Consider the following 17,661-nt stretch of genomic DNA (forward strand, 5'->3'; position numbering starts at 1 on the left):
ACGAAGATGGAGTCATGTAACTATACTCATGTTCCGATGCACACGAGTTTGAAAGTATCAAAGGCAGAGGAGAAGCCTGAGATTGATGCAACATCGTATCGAAGCATCATAGGATGCTTAAGGTATCTTCTTCATACACGACCGGACTTGGCGTTTTCGGTTGGTGTATTAAGCAGATATATGCAGAGTCCAAGAGAGAGTCATGGAGAAGCAGTGAAGCATCTAATACGATACATAAAGGGCACTACAGAGTATGGTCTCTTCTTCAAACGGGATGGAACAACGGAGATTACAGGTTACAGTGACAGCAGCCATAACATAGACGTTGATGATGGAAGAAGCACTACATGGTTTATGTTCTACCTAGGAACATCGCCGATCACGTGGACATCGTGCAAGCAACCCACAGTGGCACTCTCTTCATGTGAGGCGGAGTTCATGGCAGCTACGGAAGCTGTAAAACAAGCAATTTGGTTAAAGGAGTTGATGGTCGAGATCATGAACAAAGAAGACAAGAAGGTCGTGTTGAAGATTGACAACAAGTCAGCGATAGCCCTCACCAAGAACCCGGTGTTTCACGGTAGAAGCAAACACATACTCTCGAAGTACCATTTCATTCGAGAATGTGTGGAGTTCGACTTTATCGAAGTGAAGCATGTACCTGGAGTGGAGCAGAAGGCAGACATACTCACTAAGCCATTGGCAAGGATCAAGTTCGAAGCAATGCGCAAGTTCATCGGAGTTCAGAAGATCATCATACCTAAGATTCAAGTTGGAATTAAGGGGGAGAATGTTGGATAATTCCAATTAACTTGAGGAGCAAGTTAACTCATTAAAGTGAAGTTTGATGGCTTAAGGAAAAAGGAAAACATATTGAGCTTAGGAATGTTTCCATATTATTATTAGGAAAAGATGTAGCTTCGCCCTTAGGAAAAGATGTAGCTTCTTCCTATATAAACAGTTCTCATGGAGAGATGTTCCATCAAGAGAAACACATTGAAAGGTTTAGTTTTGAGAGAGTTTCTAAATCTAATAAGAAGAGAAGTTTCTTATAATCTTTGTGTTTGTGCAACTTTAAAGAGATTATTGGAAAGAGATAAAAAAGAAAGCCTTGATAGATTGAGTAGAGGGGAAAAAGTGCCGGTAAGCTCGTTATCTGAAAGGTCCAATTTCGTTAGACGGTTTAGGCTACTGATGGAGGATGGAAGTTCACCGGGTAAGCCCATATGAGAAAGATCCAATGACTCTAAGTTTGTGAGTTTGCCAAGTTGGGGGAGGAATGGGAACGAGTCAAAGTAGTTGTGAGAGAGAACGAGGTACCTGAGGTGGTGTAATCTGAAAAGGCTACTATTAGCATTGAGAGTTCCACTGAGACATGCACCACGCACGTTTAGTCCCGTCACGACACCAGTCTCACTGTCAAAAAACACCCCACTAAAGGACTTGACGTCATTCCTGGTCCAGGATTTTGTCGTTATTCTTGAGTGAGGCCACTTTCTGAAATCGCATTTGAGGATTGGAAACTCGTTTTTAAAAGCCAGAAGGATTTCAATTTGGTCCGGACGAGGAAATGGTTGAGACACAAGACTGTTGACAAAGAAGCTGGAGACGAAGAGGCAACAGAGGAAACAGGAGATGGAAGAAACATGGAAACACGGTTTCACCATATGGAAAATAAAGATTGAAACAAAAGAAGATATTGAAGAAGAAACTTGGTATGTGTGATTTGGTTTTGCAGCCAAGACAACTTACCAATATATATATAGTGAAAAAGCATAACGATGATTAAGAGTTAAAGTCACGTTGCTAGACTCTTAAATTGTTGAATTTTTCGCTGTGTGGCTCACAATCTATATTCCGAATAAGATAGGTAGCTGCTTACTAGGGACAAGACCAATTAATTGAATGTAGAAGTCAGTGGTCATCATGTAAATACAAATGTGGATCCCACAATTGTAGCTGGAGAAATTTGGCAACCGACTACTATTCAAAACAGAGTCTTCTGCATCACTGAGTCAATCAACCTATGCTAACTTTGACCTCTTGGTTTTAAATTTCAAAGTAGATAACTTTGGACGTGGATTGTTTGAGAGAAGAATGTATATTTGGACAAATTCGAATAGACCTAATATTAGAGGACCTAGATTTAACTTTGCAAGTGTTACTAAAACTATCTGTAATTTGTAAAACAAAAAAGGTACACAGAAGTCTACATATTCTGTATGAATTTTTTTAAACATGTGTAAACGAAAAATATTTAAATTTGCAGGTGTTAGCTTGTTAGCTATCTTCATCACAGCAATTTAGACTCGCGGGAAAGAAGTGTATATGCTTCAGAAGAGAGATCAGCGTGCGGTTTGTATCCATAATACTTTTTCCATGGTAATCAGGACGTATTTCAAAGATATACGATGCAGGGACCTTACTGTGCTGAAAAAGAATATATAAGTTGTGTGTGTATAGTTAATGATTTGAGGACCCCCAACTTTTTTTGTGTATTGAAGATCAAGATTTGATGAAATGTTGACTAGGTGAACTAGATTGGATGACGAACAGAAGCAGCCATGGCGAGGGTGTAATAGGTCCATGAAACGCTAACTCATGAAGAAACAAAATATCTGGTCCTCTGGATCAGCCTTTCTTTGAGGAATCAACAAAAGCTTAATTAGTATAACTTGTACGACAATGTTTTTAGCAACTTCAAAGATATATATTGCTTTGGAGTTATGTTTACGTCCTCTAATCATCTCTACTGTAATTATAACTGGACCTACTCTTACGTCGTGCCATCAGGAATAGAACAAAAAAAGGAAAGCGATGAATATAAAACGGATGTGCATGGAAATTGTGTTACACTTTGTATTCCACACAGGCACCACCATGAAACTTACCATATTGGAGTGGTCTCGTTTGTCACATCATATATAACTAGACGTACTTCTTACGTCCACCGAGTGTGAACACTTCTCTCATTCTTGAACACAGGCACCACTATGACACTTACCATATTGGAGTGGTCTCGTTTGTCATATATAACTAGACGTAATTCTTACGTCCACTGAGTGTGAACACTTCTCTAATTCTTGAACACAGAAAAGAATAAAGAAAAGTTTTGTCACTCTGATTCATCCATAAAATCCATAACGCATACAACTTGAAAAATCAAAGAATTGATAGTACCATCATTAAGAAAACAAAATTAACTTTATACACAAAATATTACCTCACAAGGGCACCTGCAATAAAATATGCTCACAACATGACCTTCAAGGTTAGAGTTTACTTCGAAACCAAGTTACACGATATGCCCATTCATCACTCTGCAAGAACCAACTAATATTATTGATTATACACTGAAATTTGTGAAAGGCTGCCTACATACTATTTTTAAGGATTAAGCCAAACATATATACTATTTTTAAGGATTAAGCCAAACATAGATCATTTACAAAGTTTTGTTACAAGAGATCAAACTGCTTTCAAGATGTTCGTCTAGTAATTAATTGCGAGTTATAGAGAAACTTTGTAAATGATCTATCTTCGGCTTGATCCTTAAAAAATAGTATGTAGCCTTATGTTTGTTAGAAAACGTCTAACTTATGTTTGCTAGACTAAAAAAATCTAGAACTAAGTTGTGGAAGCCCCTTTGATCCAATGGTTCATTAATGTTTCTACGTCAGGAGGTTTGGGTTTCAATTCCGGGAGAAGGCGAATTATGCAGAATATTGGAGAAAAGACTTACAAGAGATCTTTGGCATGGCATAAGAAGTACCGTTAGGAATGGATCTCGAAGGACGGCTTGCGTGATGCAGTCAGACGGAAATCTTTATAAGGCAGGTGCATGTAGAATTGTGGGCTTTAGTATCAGCTCTGTAAGATTTCTCATAGTTTGTAATAACATAATTAACCGGTGTTGTCATTTTAGATCTAGTATCTTTTAATTAAGGAAACAAAATAACTTGCCAAATTATATTATGTTTTTAAAATAAAAAATAAAAAATTAAATAAATAAAAATAACAATAGTTCTAAAAAAAGATTATTTAAAAAAAATATTTATTTTTAAGATTTAGAGTTTAGTGTTTAAGATTTAGAGTTTAGTGTTTAAGATTTATAATTTAGAATTTATCCAAATGTTTAGTGTTTTTCCAAGGGTTTAGAGTTTACCCAAAAGTTTAGGGTTTACCCAAGGGTTTAAGGTTTTCCCAAGGGTTTAGGGTTTAGGATTAGAGTTTAGGGTTTAGTGTTTTATTGACAACATGTTTAGTGTGTTTCCAAGGGTTTAGGGGTTTACCCAAAGATTTAGGGTTTACCCAAAGATTTAGGGTTTACCCAAGGATTTAGGGTTTAGGATTTGAGTTTAGGGTTTAGTATTAGAGTTTAGGGTTTAGTGTTTTGTTGACAACATTTTTTTTTTTGAATTCGTTTTTTATATATTATTTTTATTTATTTTTAAAAATTTTTTTGAAAAAATAATATAATTTGCCAAGTTATTTGGTTTCCTTAATTAAAAATATTAGATTTAAAATGACAAATTTTTATTGGTTGGTGAACCTTTAACCTAGGGGTGAACCCAAGAATAACTCAAGAAAAGTTACCTCAAGCTAAATCCGGATGCAGAGAGTTTCTTAAGCAAAATTTATTGTCTCTTTCTTCCAATATCCCAACCTTATTTATATACTTTCCAAGATCGGATGTCTTGCCATTTTTCCGTAGATCCACATCTACCTTCTTTTCATCTTTCCTCCAATTTTTCCATTTTTCTTGAAATTCGAGTTTATTTCTTTTATCATCATGTTTTCTTCCTTTTCGTGAAATATTGTAGTGGTTTTTGTGCTAAATTGTTTTTTAATCCAGAGATTAGGAACGTTGAGTGAAGTGGACTTATTGTGAGCGAAGGGAATAAAAGAATAGACGGCAATGCAAAATGATGTGAAGTGAAACTACAACTACAAAGTCAGTTGACGAGAAAAAAAAGTAGACGAGAGTGTATTAACTCTCTATCATAAGTACTAATATGAATCATTTTCTTTTAGAAAAACGGACCATAGTGGGATATTTCTGATGAGCAAATAACAATTCGTAATGATGTTTTTTGCCCACCTTTTATAAATGTCAACACTCAACAACATGCATTATATGATCTTACTGAAGAATAGCTCTTCGCAACAAGAAGTTATGTCGAAAACAAAACAAAAAAATGATGATTTTATGACGATAAATTCCAATTACAACAGAGAAAATTCCTGAATTAAATAGGAATTATTTTTGAGTGCAAAATAAAAGGAATGATGGCATGCAACCATAACTGTCCACGGTTTATATAAATCAATTCATATAAAATAACAAACATTATGCAACACAAAATCTGATAAAAATGCAGACTTTTAGTTTACTCCAAAACTGCAACTTCTTGATCAACCCTCCAAAAATTTGCATCGTTGAACTCTTTCACTCCCGAGTTTTCCTTCTGGCTTTCGTTTTCTGAAACTTTCTGAACGATATTACTACGTTTCAATGGTCCAGCTTCACCAACTATCCCTTCTTTCAAAGCCTGCTCCATTGCTTTCTCTGTCCCTTCTGCTTCCACTCCCACAAACTCCACATCCTCTTCAAACAATGCTTTTACCACCCCCGGAGGAGGAGGCGAGCTTCTGCTTCCAGATGTTGGTGAACCGTTTGCAATAACTGGTTCCGCTTCGAGCATTGGTACGTCGATGGATGGGCTCAGACCGGAGCTAGTGACTTGCATTTCAGATGATTCATCGCTGCTCACTGATGTTGATAATTTGTCAGGAGAGATGATGTCCTCCTGTTTCTCGGTTTGATCATCATCGTCTTCTTCTCCAACCATAACTTCATCGTCGCTGCTACTGCTGCTGCTATTGTTGGCATTTGAGTTTCCGTTCATGTTAACGTCTTCGCTGAAAGTGTGGTCTTGGAATGTGAACCAGTCCGAGTTTGTGAGCAAGCTGCGGCCAAATAGTTATCCTTATTTTCAGATTAATTGATGTTAAAGAAACGATGAGAACAGTTGACAAAAAAAAAAAAAAAGAAACGATGAGAACAAAGATTATTAAAACGCACCTTCCTTGGTCATCTCCAAGTCTCAACGATGAAATTACTAAATCAGCAGATTCATCGTCAAAGTAAGCATCCTGTATACAACATATGAAGACAGAAAAATGCTTCCAGGCTTCTTATATTAATGTGAAAACCAATACAAAGAGTGAAGAAAGGGGCTTACAGTATCGTCTCTGTCACGAGTATTGTGGTCCTGAATACAGAGAAAACAAAAGAATTAGTTTGGTGCCTCGAGTAAATCATTGGAAAAAATGCAAGACAAGCAGCCAAAAAAACACCTCTTCATTATCGTCGTTTCCATAGGTTCTGTAGTTAAATGCTTGGCTCAGATTATTGGCCAGAGCTGCAACATCGTAGTCCCTGTCTTCCTCATCGCTATCCCTTGTTCTATCTTGTAGTGTAGTTGGGCGCCTGCATGTGGCATTAGATTTATAAGCATGACGTGAATATAGGGTCACAATGAGAAATGAGAAGCAACAATACTGACTATGACACTAAGACAGGTCTATTAATCTCCCATTCAAGCACATCCCCGAGTTTTATAAAGACAACTATATGAACCAATCCTTATGAGGATGAAATGACGATAACTTCATGGTTACTAAATTGAGGCCAAGGATGACACAGTGATAAGGGAGAAGAGTTAATGAGAGTACCCGCACGCCCATCTGTACACATTCTCAACAGTGTTGCGCTCTTGCAGAACGCTACTTTGCCACTCCTTCCATTCACTGTTTTCCTGATTATTTCAGGGAGTATAGTACCGTCAGACACACAACGACAGTAGAAAGAAGATCACTAATGATGCTAGAACTCTAATTTGCGAACCAATTACTCACAGAGGATTGTTTGCTTGTAATACTAACCTCAAGAGATGCCTTTATCAAGACACTGGTACCACTCAACTGGACAAGTTTATTCCATAGTCTTGTGATATGTCCAACATATCCAACTCTTGGTGGCTTTTTCCCAGTGGCAGCTACGGTAGGCTGCATATCACAGAGAAAACGTGGCAGACAAATTTGCTTCAACATATAATCATCCAAACAAGAGGACACTAAGGCTATATACCAATAATCGATTAAACAAAAAATCGTATTATACCAGATTATCACCAGAAAGAACAGAGTCTTTGTCTGATGAAAGAATTTTGGATATCAGATTGCAGTCTTTAAGGATATGGTTAATCATTGTTTCGCTCGTATTTTCCAAACAAGAGAGTATAATACTCTCCACTTGGTGATGCAGAGCGTTATTGTATGGGTACCTTCATAAGTTAAAGTATTTAGTTCAAGGAAAATTCAACATCCAGATCAAGAGTTTGAAGTTTAGTAAAACCTTACTCGAAAAATAGTTCAAGGATCCTTTTTATTGTCCCAGAGCTCGCTAATTCTTTCCCAGCAGCTTCATTTCCAGATTTCAACAAAACCGCAATGAATTCTACAATCTGTAAGGAAAATAAATCTAACTGAGCCCTAAACTCAGCACTGTGATTCACATTTGAAAATAACAAAACACCATCCAAAAAGCCAACAATTCCTCCTAAGCAGTGCTTAAATTTAGGATCAGACCTTCAGACGATGCTTTCCAAGAGGCGGTCTCAGCTCTCCATACGTTGTAGGTAATACTTTGCTGTCCGACGCTACACTCAGAAGCATAAGCATGTCACCTGCAGCAGAAGACATATAATCTTGTTCATATGAGGACAATGAAGAGACAAGCCTTAATTCGACAAAACTTGCAAGACATAAATCCTACATATCAAACTTAGTGTATGAAGGAATCCCAATAACCATGGAATTAATGAAGTTCCATATCCAGTTATCTACATAAACCAAAATGAAACAGATCCAATAGAATACAACTGAGATATTGAGTAAGCAGAAACTAGACAAATAATAACAAAAAAGTGAGCGTTGTCCATATGATAACTTCCTGTGCATCCAGTCCCATATTATAACAAACGAAGAAGAAAACAAAAGGAATTTAGTGTTTAATAGCATGGGAAACCAACTTACCGAGCTTTGGTAGCATGGCAATAATAGTCTCCTGGGACACTGGAGCGGGGGATTCAAACATATGTTGACCTCTAAAAGAATTGAAGAAATACGATGAAGCAGCAGATCTCCTCGAATCTAACAGAGAGATGCACACAGTAAGTGAATGAACAATGCCAGATTTTGAATGTGAATCTTCTGTAGCATGACCAAATATCCTTGAAACGAAGCTGCAGAAAGAAGGCAGAAGTTTTACCGTGTCAGACAATTTCATATATCCGCAGTAACCTCAAATCAATGAAACACAAATATGAAAGCAAAGATGACAAACCCAGGGCTAGAGAGTTTTGTAGCTAAAGTTGAAGGAGCATTTCGAGTGATTGCACATAATGTTTCTGCTGCATTTGCCTGAACCTCAGGAGGAGTCTGGTTCAAGTTACAGAAGGTTTTAAGAAAATGGAACCACAATATTACTGTAATAACGACAATATTATCAATGATAAAATGATTAAAATCCCAATAAACTGCTTTTTTCATCCGGTAGCCTCTCACTATACTAAATTTTAGACCAGGGAGATCTATCAAAAATAAAGCGTCAAGACTCTTTTTCTTTAGGAACAACCTGAATTTTTATTACTTACTGATTGGTTTAGTTTGTCCACAATCATTTCAAGTAAATCGCTATCAGCCAAGTATTGCATCACATCCGGAAAATTGGGATAGACGTTATCGTCAGCCCCAACCAAGCGAACCAAAACCTATGCAACGTCACAAGAAATTTATTTGTTAAGATGAGCAATGAAGTCACACCGAGTTGCAGAGGGTCTCAGACAACCATTTACCTCCATAATGGATGTTATTCCAATTAAATCAACCAGTTGGCTAAACACATTTTGATGCCCCTGAAACCATCAAAAGCAATTTTTAGAAACACAACCAGTGAAAATATCTCCCAAAGCAATCCAAATTTTGATAATGTAATCAAGATTTTTCCTTGCATCAAGTGGAGGTTAAATTTAACCATTTAGTCACACCAAATTGACCCATCACAATGTACTTACCACAGAAACAAAAAAAATCTACTGAGTAGCCAGAAAGAAACCCTTTGTGGACATTACTACTTTCAATTCCAGACATCATTTCAGAGATATTCCATATTGTAATTTAAGAAAGTTTGATCTAACTTTCAGTTCAGCTAAAGCTCAGTCAGTAAACTCACACTCGCTATATACGTACGGGGAGATGCTATATTTACAAAAATGCAACAAGATAAACAGTGATGCAAGAAAATATAAAAAAGAAAGACAAGAAACAGATAATCAGCCAATCGAAAGATAAAATGGCATTACTTACTTTTATATAGTTCATAAGTGCTGCAGTCTTTCTGATCATAAGACATATGACAACCTAAACCAAAGAGAGACGTAAGAGCAGAGTTATCAGACCTTAAAATAAGTTACACATGCTTCTTATAAGTATTTAAAAAAAAAAAAGAGACCTTGCCAAAATAGCCAGCCAGCAACGCGCTATGAGGACGACTAGGTTCCAAAAAGGAGAATAGTAAATCCATCAGCTACAAGATAACAGTAGACACGAGAAACGAGATTAGCTAATATACAGAAAATGAAACTGCTTGAGGAAAAGGTTAACACAATGAATGAAAAAACACCTTGTCGTCCTCCACCAAAGTCTTAAGAATAACCTCAATTTCACAAGTGAATATCTCACAAGAGACAAACGGATACCTAAGAGAAGAAGAAGAAGAAGAAGAAGAAGAAGAAGAATCCATCACTAGTTAGAAATAAAGCATTGCCAGAAATAGTCAACAGATAAAAAAAAGGAGATAATACTTGAAAGCACGTTTGGAATCAGCATCGTCCTCCTCAGGTTCTTCAACAACATACCGCAACAGTTGCTCCACTTGAGCTTTATCCCTTAGACTGCAAACAAACACCAATCAGAAACTTTTCCAAGAAAATAAAAAATCAGGAAAAAGATAGACAAAGATTGAAAGGGGCATATACAAATGAATGAGACGGCTATTCAAAGCTTTGCATTCTTGAATGATTTCTTCCTCGTCAAGAAGCTCTTCCAGTGTGTAGTTCTCCTTGTCTAGTATCGAATCCACCTGTTATCCACTCATGAATCACACATGTTAACACTAGAAGATGAACAGATAGATACGCAGAAGCACCAGAGATCCAAACGCAATGGATAAATCTCCTACCAATCCCCGATAAACATTCCGCTAATCTATCTCAGGATTAAAACGACGAGGAACCATTTCAACTACTTATAATCGAATCATCGGAGATCATCAGAGATCGAGTTTTGAGTAAGACAAGCGCGAGCAATATGGAACGAGAAATGGGATCTGATAAAGGCTACTACTCACGGGAGAGGACGCGGAGAGAGAGGCGAGCTTCCAGAACATGGCGGCGTGAGGAAGGAGATGCTTTGCTTTGCAGTGTGGTTAGAACCCTAAGCACCAGAGGAATCGTTAGTTAGATGGAGATTTTTGGTGTGCAAATCGATCACTAGTCAATGGGGGAGATCCAGAGAGAGAATGGGCATCGGAGTTTCTCCTGATATTATTATTTATTATTTTCTCCTTTTTCAAATATCTCCGCTGTCTCTCTCGCAAATAAAGGTTTTTAATATTCTAAATTAACATTTTTGGAATCCGATGCAAATAAACCCCAAGATAATGATATGATTAATTTATACAGTTTAGTTCTAGGATTTGTTACCATTCAAATATTCTCCCTTTCGTTTTTGTTTTTTGTTTTTTTACCACTCTAATAATTGTTAATTAACAAATTTAATCCGATCAAAACCAAAATCCAGAATATATGGGAATGATTGGTAAGTGTTGTGCCTTTTATTTTTTGGCTTTAAAATAATAGCCGTAGATTTTATTGCTATAGGTGTAAATCAATTATTTCCAGAGTACTAAATATAAAGCTTTAGAAAAACTGATTTTCAAAGCTATTTTGTTTTCTATTTTAGTTTTTATGGTTATAGGTTTAATTTTTTTTTCTTAAAGCATGATTGGTAAACCAAAGTGGACGTAGAAAAAAATGAGCTTTGGAAAGCACTCACAACACTTACCAATCATCCACTATATATATATATATATATATGTGTGATTTAAATGATTTTTTTTTATAATTAAAAATCAAATTTCAAATTTCAAAACCAAATTGAATAGTACAGAAAAATTAATTATAATCAATTTTTTTAAGTAAAAGTTAGAAACTACTGTATTTTACTGAAACCAAATCCAACCTAAACCATTTATCATAAATTTAGTTTAGTTTTAGATATGAATATTTATAACTGAGACTTGGAAAAATATGATATGGGACATAACCGAAATCTGGACTGAACCCCTTTTTCATTTCAAAGTTCAAACCCTCTTTCACCAAACAAAATATGTTTTACATGTTCTATACTTCTTTTAGTTCTGAAATATAATTTATGTGCATGTTAGACCACTGTTAAGCAAATATAAATTATCGGTTATTTGTGTAAGATGTTTTTCAAATTATTTTGTTCAAAACTAATTTAATTCGATCTTATACTATCACATTTGTTTATTAGTTGAATGATTGGTGATCAACTAAATACAATATTTTCATATTTGACCCGAACCATAGTCAAATCTACAAATTGGATCTGAAAGATTTACTAAAACACTTGTTAGTTGAAAATTAGATAAAAGTAAAACCAACAAATATATATATTAATTTGCATGCCGAAACTAGTTGACCAGTAAAAAAAATTTTTGATTGTAATTTGTTATAAAACAATTAAATTTTTTTTTTTGAAAAAGGGTTTACTAAAACAGTTAAACTTATGATATTCTCAATAGTATAGAATATTGAATATTGACAATTTAATTAGTTTAGTAATTTTCGAGATCTTGATAAAAATTACTATTTCACCTGAAGAAAACAAAGAGAATATGATAATTAGATTAGTTGATGTGATTCAATATTAGTTTATTTTTGTTATTGATGAACTATTATAATTTTAGTATTTTTCTTTTGGTTTATTCTGAATTAAAATTTTAATTTATAATAACTGTTACTATTAATTATGTATTACTTTAAATATTTAATTCAAAGAAATTATTTGCTATAAGAAGTTAGTCAAGTAATTTGTTTCTAATTATGTAAAAATATAATTATATTTTATAAATAAATAAAGCGTCAATTTTTTATTTTGTCTTATATTTCTAATAATTAATAATCTATGGACTTCAAACACATTCAATTAAATAACTTTGGTGATCCAAGGAATAGTCCGGTGTAGTGTCGAATCGGATTGAAAAACATTAATTAAGCGTGAATCCAAAAAGTAGATACAGGTGGGTTAGTTAATAAAGATATATTTTGGTTATAATTGGTTTAAGCCGATTGATGTGGAGTTGGGTATATTCCTCCATTAATCGAATGACTCACTCTCGCATAAACCTTCCCCTTTTCAACGAAAACCATCTTCTTTCCCCTTTGGTGGTAGCTTAGGGTTTCCTCATTTCATCCACCACCCAAGCTCCATGGCTTCGTTCCTCTCTGCTTGATTCTCTCTCTCTCAGGTAACACACAGCTCCTCGATCTACGTGCTCGCTCCTCTTTGTAGTATCTTAGATCTCCGAACAAATCTGGTTGAAATCAAATCTGCCTTTCGAGAAACTTGGATTAGATCTTTGAACTGTGTAGAAAGCAGAGTATTAGACCTTGATTTGATTCGTATATCATATCTCTCGATTCAGGATTCGATTCAAAAGTAAATTGAACTGTTTCTTTACATTAAATCTTCTGATTGATTTCAACTGTTTTATTGTTGTTGTTGGTGTGGAGGACAGAAGAAGAAGAAGAAGAGATGAATGTGAGTCATGCATCGGTGCATCCGGTGGAAGATCCTCCTCCAGCTACAGCCACGCCAGTAGAGAATCATCCGCCACGTGTTAGGATGGATGATATAGAAGGGATGCCCGGCACTTTACTCGGCGTTGCTCTTCGTTTCTTCCAGTTCTTGTTCGCTGCTGCTTCTCTTTCCGTCATGGCTTTTACTTCTGATTTCCCTTCCGTCACCGCCTTCTGGTAAACATTGCTCTTGTTTTCTTCTACCATCTGCTTATTTTATGTTTTCAAGGGCTTCTTATGTTTCTGTTATAGTATACTAATGGAATCTGTTTGCTTCGTGTTTCCATTTTCTGAAGTTCAATACACAACAAGTGTCTGTGTTTGTGGCGTAATGTGATTGGTTTATGAAGGTTGCGGGTGCGGGTTTATTAGCAGATCCGAAGAAAATATAACACCTTTTTCAAAGAAATTGTAAATTGGGATTTTCTTATACTTGTGTCCAGTCTTTTCTCCATTAGGGGTATATCATGGTAACTTGAAACTAGAGGAGCTGTCTTTGAGAAGTTAAATGTTGATTAAAGCTTGTTATATCCATAGCTTCATGTGGTCACTGTAACTAATCCATGTTTGGTTTGTCTGTTGGTGGTTACTTACTTAAGTTTGCCTTAGTGACAGGGGCTGACTTTTGTCTTTGGTTCCTTTTGTTGCAAATTCTCTAGAGTCGAGATAACGAATGTTTGTAGTAGGGGTTAAGCTTTGGACATAATGTGATAGTTGAATCGATTGCTCATGATGGTTATATTTTTATATGATTTTTTGGTGACTGTTAGATTTTGCTGAAGATTGTTTACTGTTTTTGCTTTAATCAGCTACCTAGTTGCAGCCACTGGACTGCAGAGCTTGTGGAGTCTTGCACTAGCCGCCGTTGATGTCTATGCCATTATGGTCAAACGTTCCCTACAGAACCGACGGCTTGTGAGCGTGTTTGCAATTGGTGATGGGGTGAGAGAGAGATATTTACCACACTCATTAAGCCTCTTAAAGTTATCAAAACTCTATGAATAAGCAAATCTTTTTTCTGAAATTTCAGGTGACATCGACACTGACTTTTGCAGCGGCTTGTGCGTCGGCAGGCATAACGGTGCTGATAGACAATGATCTGAATAGCTGCGCACAAAACCACTGTGTTCAGTTTGAAACATCAACCGCATTAGCCTTCATAAGTTGGTTTGCTGCTTTGCCTTCTTTTCTCTTCAACTTCTGGTCTCTCGCATCCCGTTGATTAAAAAAGACAGATAGAAAAGATGATGTTGCTGCTCCACGAGCATGCGTTTCCACGGTGTGTTAAATGTGTGGGGTTTTTTTTTCACGGTGTATAGTGACTGCTTTTTCTTATTCGGGTTGGATCCAACATTCTTCTAAACCCATTACCAGGAAACTGGGAACTGTTGTTCGTTTTGTTAAACACTGACAAAAGATTGGTGGGCTTTGGGATCTATGATTGAAAGGGAAAGTTCAGTTCTTGTAGCTTTAAATCATTGTTACCACAAACTTTATATTGCAAATGGTTGCAGATTGTCAGAGTTATGTGAGCAAAAAGAGCATATGATTCTCCTGTAAGCAACATAAGAAAGAGAGGACAGAAAACAGATTGAATAAGAAAGTGAAACAGATACAAAACTAGAATCCATAGATCATACCTACTAAGACTCCCAATATAATACAAATCCTGCTCATTACCAAACTACTCAGATCCACCGAGTTTAATAACCAGTTTTAGAGACCAACCTCGAAAAAAAGGTAAACCCAAACATAATATTTCTACCAGATTTTGAGATTCTCCAGTCTCTCTTTCACTGTCTGATGCTCTCCCTTAGAATCCTTCAATGCTGCTCTATCCGTTTCTGAAACTGGTTTAGCACTTCCTTCTAACTCGATTTCAAGATTATCAGGCAAGCTTAGAGCTCTTTCCTCTCTTTCCTGGACCACAGGCTTCACAGAGGTCTGGACATTCACTTTCCTAACAGGTAAAGCCTCTTCCTTTCTGATCTGTGGTGGGGCTGAAGCAAAAACAGGCACCGCAGTTCTAATCGTGACAGGAGGCGCGATCCTCACAGGCGCTGCATTGCGCATCATCGATGGTACATACACAGAAGGTCGCTGCTGCTGTTGAGTGTTTGCACAAGGTGGAGGAGGTGCAGAGAAGACCGGTACAGAGTTTCTGATCGTCACAGGCGGAGCGATCCCGTTGCATGGTGATCTCAAATGCCTCATGGGAACATAAGGAGGCGCTGCTGCCGCTCCCGGAGTTGCTGCAGCGAATCTCTGCTGCGGAGGCCTGTAGTTGCGGTTTTCCAAAGCGGCTGCAATGGCTCTTTCGACGGATGCTGCTGATACGGATCTGGAGGTTCTAGACGAAGGCTTTGGGCAGATGAAGGGTAAGATCCTCGATGTGGTTGCATGAGAAGGCTGTGGACTCGTCGGTCTAAGGTTCTGCATGAAGAACTTGTTCGCAAACGGAACCGGCGCACTCGAGGAGCTTCCACTGCCAATGTTTTCCTTGATACGGTAGTTTATCAAGGCTCTTGCTATTATCACCTGCTCTAGCTCGTCACTGTTCTCACTCTCAGGCATTGAGCTTGAAGTCTCTTTCGCCACTGTTACAAAACAAAAGGACACATTAAAGATCAAACAAAAACACTGAAGAAATCAGGTTAAGACAAAGGGGACTCACGTTGTTTAAGGGAAGACCAAGCAGCCATAGCAGCATTCTTCTCTGCTTGCTTCTTGTTCTTAGCGGGATCTCCGGTGAACGTGATTCCAGCTAACTCAACGGTGCCAGTAAACACGGGCTGGTGGCCAAGACCAGACCTGAAGGTCGTGTAACGCGGAAGAGGAGCTCCAACTCTTTGAGCTATCTCTTGCAAGAGATTCTTGTACACACCCGTCTCATCCTACACGATCAGAGCCAAGCAGAGGACAAAGTATAACATTCAACACAAAGGAAGCATGCATCAAGAACCAAGAACAAGATTCAAACTTTGGATCAATCCATAAGCATCAAGAACCACACTAACCAAGATCCTAGCGGCGAGAGAGTGAGAAGGGCCGCGGTTAGAGAGGGCACCGAGAGCAACTTCAGCAGCTGAGTGCTCAGCTTGGCGGAGAGTGGAACAGTACTGAGGACTCTCGAAGATCTCGCCGTTAAAGTTAACGGTGGCCTTGAAACGCGGCGCGTGGTCGGGACCTTCCCTTAGGCAAGTGTACGAAGGGAGGCCGAAGCAGCTCCTCTGCGCGAGCTCCTGCAGCTGATTCTTGTACATTTTCTTAGTTTCTACAGCTACACAAGAAAAAACAAAACAAAACAAAACTTCGGTTTTTTGGAGAGATCAATCAAAAAAGTTTGATTTTTAGGGTTTTGTTTCCATCAATCGTCGAATCAGTGGAAATCACAAGCTGGGTTTCTGCTTGAATAGGCCTGGTGTGGCCGGAATGGAGATGAGGAAGGCGAAATCGGAGGAGATTTAGGGTTCTTTAGCAGAGAGAGATGGGGGAAAGGAGGAGAGAGAGGTTGTGAGTGGGGCTTTTGATTTTAATGAATTGTTGTAATTAATGGAGAATTTATTATCTGCTTTATTTGCTGGTAGTCAACTGAACGTTAGCCCTGCATGGATGTGATTTCTTTTTTTTCTTATGTACTAAAACCCCCTGTATATATCTCAAATTAAAAAGGGGTGTTACCTGAATATACGAAAGAAATCAAATGTCATATGATACTTGTCTCTCTTTTATATATCTATATATGGATTTAATTTTTTTTTGGTCAATAAACAAAATACTCAAAAGTAAATTAAAGTATTTTTTATTGTTTGATTTTTAGTTAAATTTTTGATTTTTAATGTTTATGATGTGCTGCTTCATAGTTTTATATTTATTCTGAATTTCTTCTGCATGTTCTGGTACTTATATATTTGTATACCATAATGCTGTATGATTAATATATATAATATTCTTAAATTTTACTCATTAAATATATATATATATATATATATATATATATATATATTTCTTAAAATTTAAGAGAAGATAAAAAATTTCTTTGATTTTTTAATTTTGATTGAATTTATATGATCCAGTTACAACTTATTAAGTTCAAGTTATTACGTTCAACTTGCATACAATTTTTTTGTTGAAAACATTTTGATTTCATTGAATGTATTTGAGGATCTATTTCATTCTTCATTTAATGTATTCGAGGATCTATTTCATTGTAAGATTTGGCGACAAGTTATTACACTTTTTAATAATACCAAATTTAGCAATGATATACTTGAACAAAAATATTATGTTATTCTTAATCGACAAAAAAAAAATATTATGTTATTCTCACTGGAATTATATATGATTTTAGCATTTTAACGGTCGACCACTAGAGAACTAGTGGAAAGTCGCATTCCAATAAAAAAAAGATTAAATGAGATGAAAAGGAAAAAATAAAGAGAAATTACAAATACAGCTGCAGACCTAAGAAATAGTGCTTTTGATTTATTTTTCTCATGTACAGTATTGAATTAATATGTTCACACACCTCTGAAGAATAATGTTAGCTTTTGATTTAGTTTTGAAGTATGCCCACACAAGTCAATAGTTGAATTAGATCTCAAATCCTGAAATTACAAAAAAAGCGTATTTAGTTTAGAGAGAGATAAGG

General features: G+C 36.6%; 3 protein-coding genes across 5 annotated transcripts; 1 reads left to right on the forward strand and 2 right to left on the reverse strand.

Annotated features, from left to right (window-relative positions):
- Positions 1–5,182: 5,182 nt before the first annotated feature.
- On the reverse strand, positions 5,183–10,709 carry LOC106446878 (serine/threonine-protein phosphatase 6 regulatory subunit 3). Its single transcript, XM_013888689.3, has 19 exons — positions 10,475–10,709; positions 10,104–10,207; positions 9,930–10,019; positions 9,749–9,824; positions 9,578–9,652; positions 9,433–9,486; positions 8,922–8,981; positions 8,721–8,837; positions 8,411–8,505; positions 8,101–8,309; positions 7,654–7,751; positions 7,426–7,529; positions 7,187–7,349; positions 6,949–7,071; positions 6,739–6,821; positions 6,361–6,493; positions 6,246–6,275; positions 6,086–6,156; positions 5,183–5,970 (listed from the first exon to the last, which is right to left on the reverse strand). The coding sequence occupies exons 1-19, from the start codon at positions 10,511–10,513 to the stop codon at positions 5,391–5,393; spliced, it is 2,304 nt and encodes a 767-aa protein (XP_013744143.1). The 5' UTR covers positions 10,514–10,709; the 3' UTR covers positions 5,183–5,390.
- A 1,746-nt stretch (positions 10,710–12,455) lies between these two features.
- LOC106446880 (CASP-like protein 5A2) lies at positions 12,456–14,477 on the forward strand. 3 transcript variants are annotated; one of them, XM_013888691.3, is made up of 4 exons: positions 12,456–12,679; positions 12,950–13,187; positions 13,820–13,952; positions 14,041–14,477. In XM_013888691.3, the coding sequence occupies exons 2-4, from the start codon at positions 12,967–12,969 to the stop codon at positions 14,230–14,232; spliced, it is 546 nt and encodes a 181-aa protein (XP_013744145.1). In that variant the 5' UTR covers positions 12,456–12,679; positions 12,950–12,966; the 3' UTR covers positions 14,233–14,477. The 3 variants fall into 3 exon arrangements, with proteins under 3 accessions (XP_013744145.1, XP_022557000.1, XP_048610075.1); XM_022701279.2 differs by having other exon boundaries at positions 12,499–12,679; positions 12,945–13,187; XM_048754118.1 differs by having other exon boundaries at positions 12,511–12,679; positions 12,956–13,187.
- Positions 14,478–14,588: 111 nt separating this feature from the next.
- LOC106446879 (double-stranded RNA-binding protein 2-like) lies at positions 14,589–16,561 on the reverse strand. The gene is made up of 3 exons (XM_048754117.1): positions 16,028–16,561; positions 15,685–15,904; positions 14,589–15,607 (listed from the first exon to the last, which is right to left on the reverse strand). Exons 1-3 carry the CDS (start codon positions 16,271–16,273, stop codon positions 14,772–14,774), a joined length of 1,302 nt encoding a protein of 433 aa, XP_048610074.1. The 5' UTR covers positions 16,274–16,561; the 3' UTR covers positions 14,589–14,771.
- Between the last annotated feature and the right edge of the window lie 1,100 nt (positions 16,562–17,661).

This window comes from Brassica napus, chromosome C4 (assembly GCF_020379485.1).
Source record: "Brassica napus cultivar Da-Ae chromosome C4, Da-Ae, whole genome shotgun sequence".
Lineage (NCBI taxonomy): Eukaryota > Viridiplantae > Streptophyta > Magnoliopsida > Brassicales > Brassicaceae > Brassica > Brassica napus.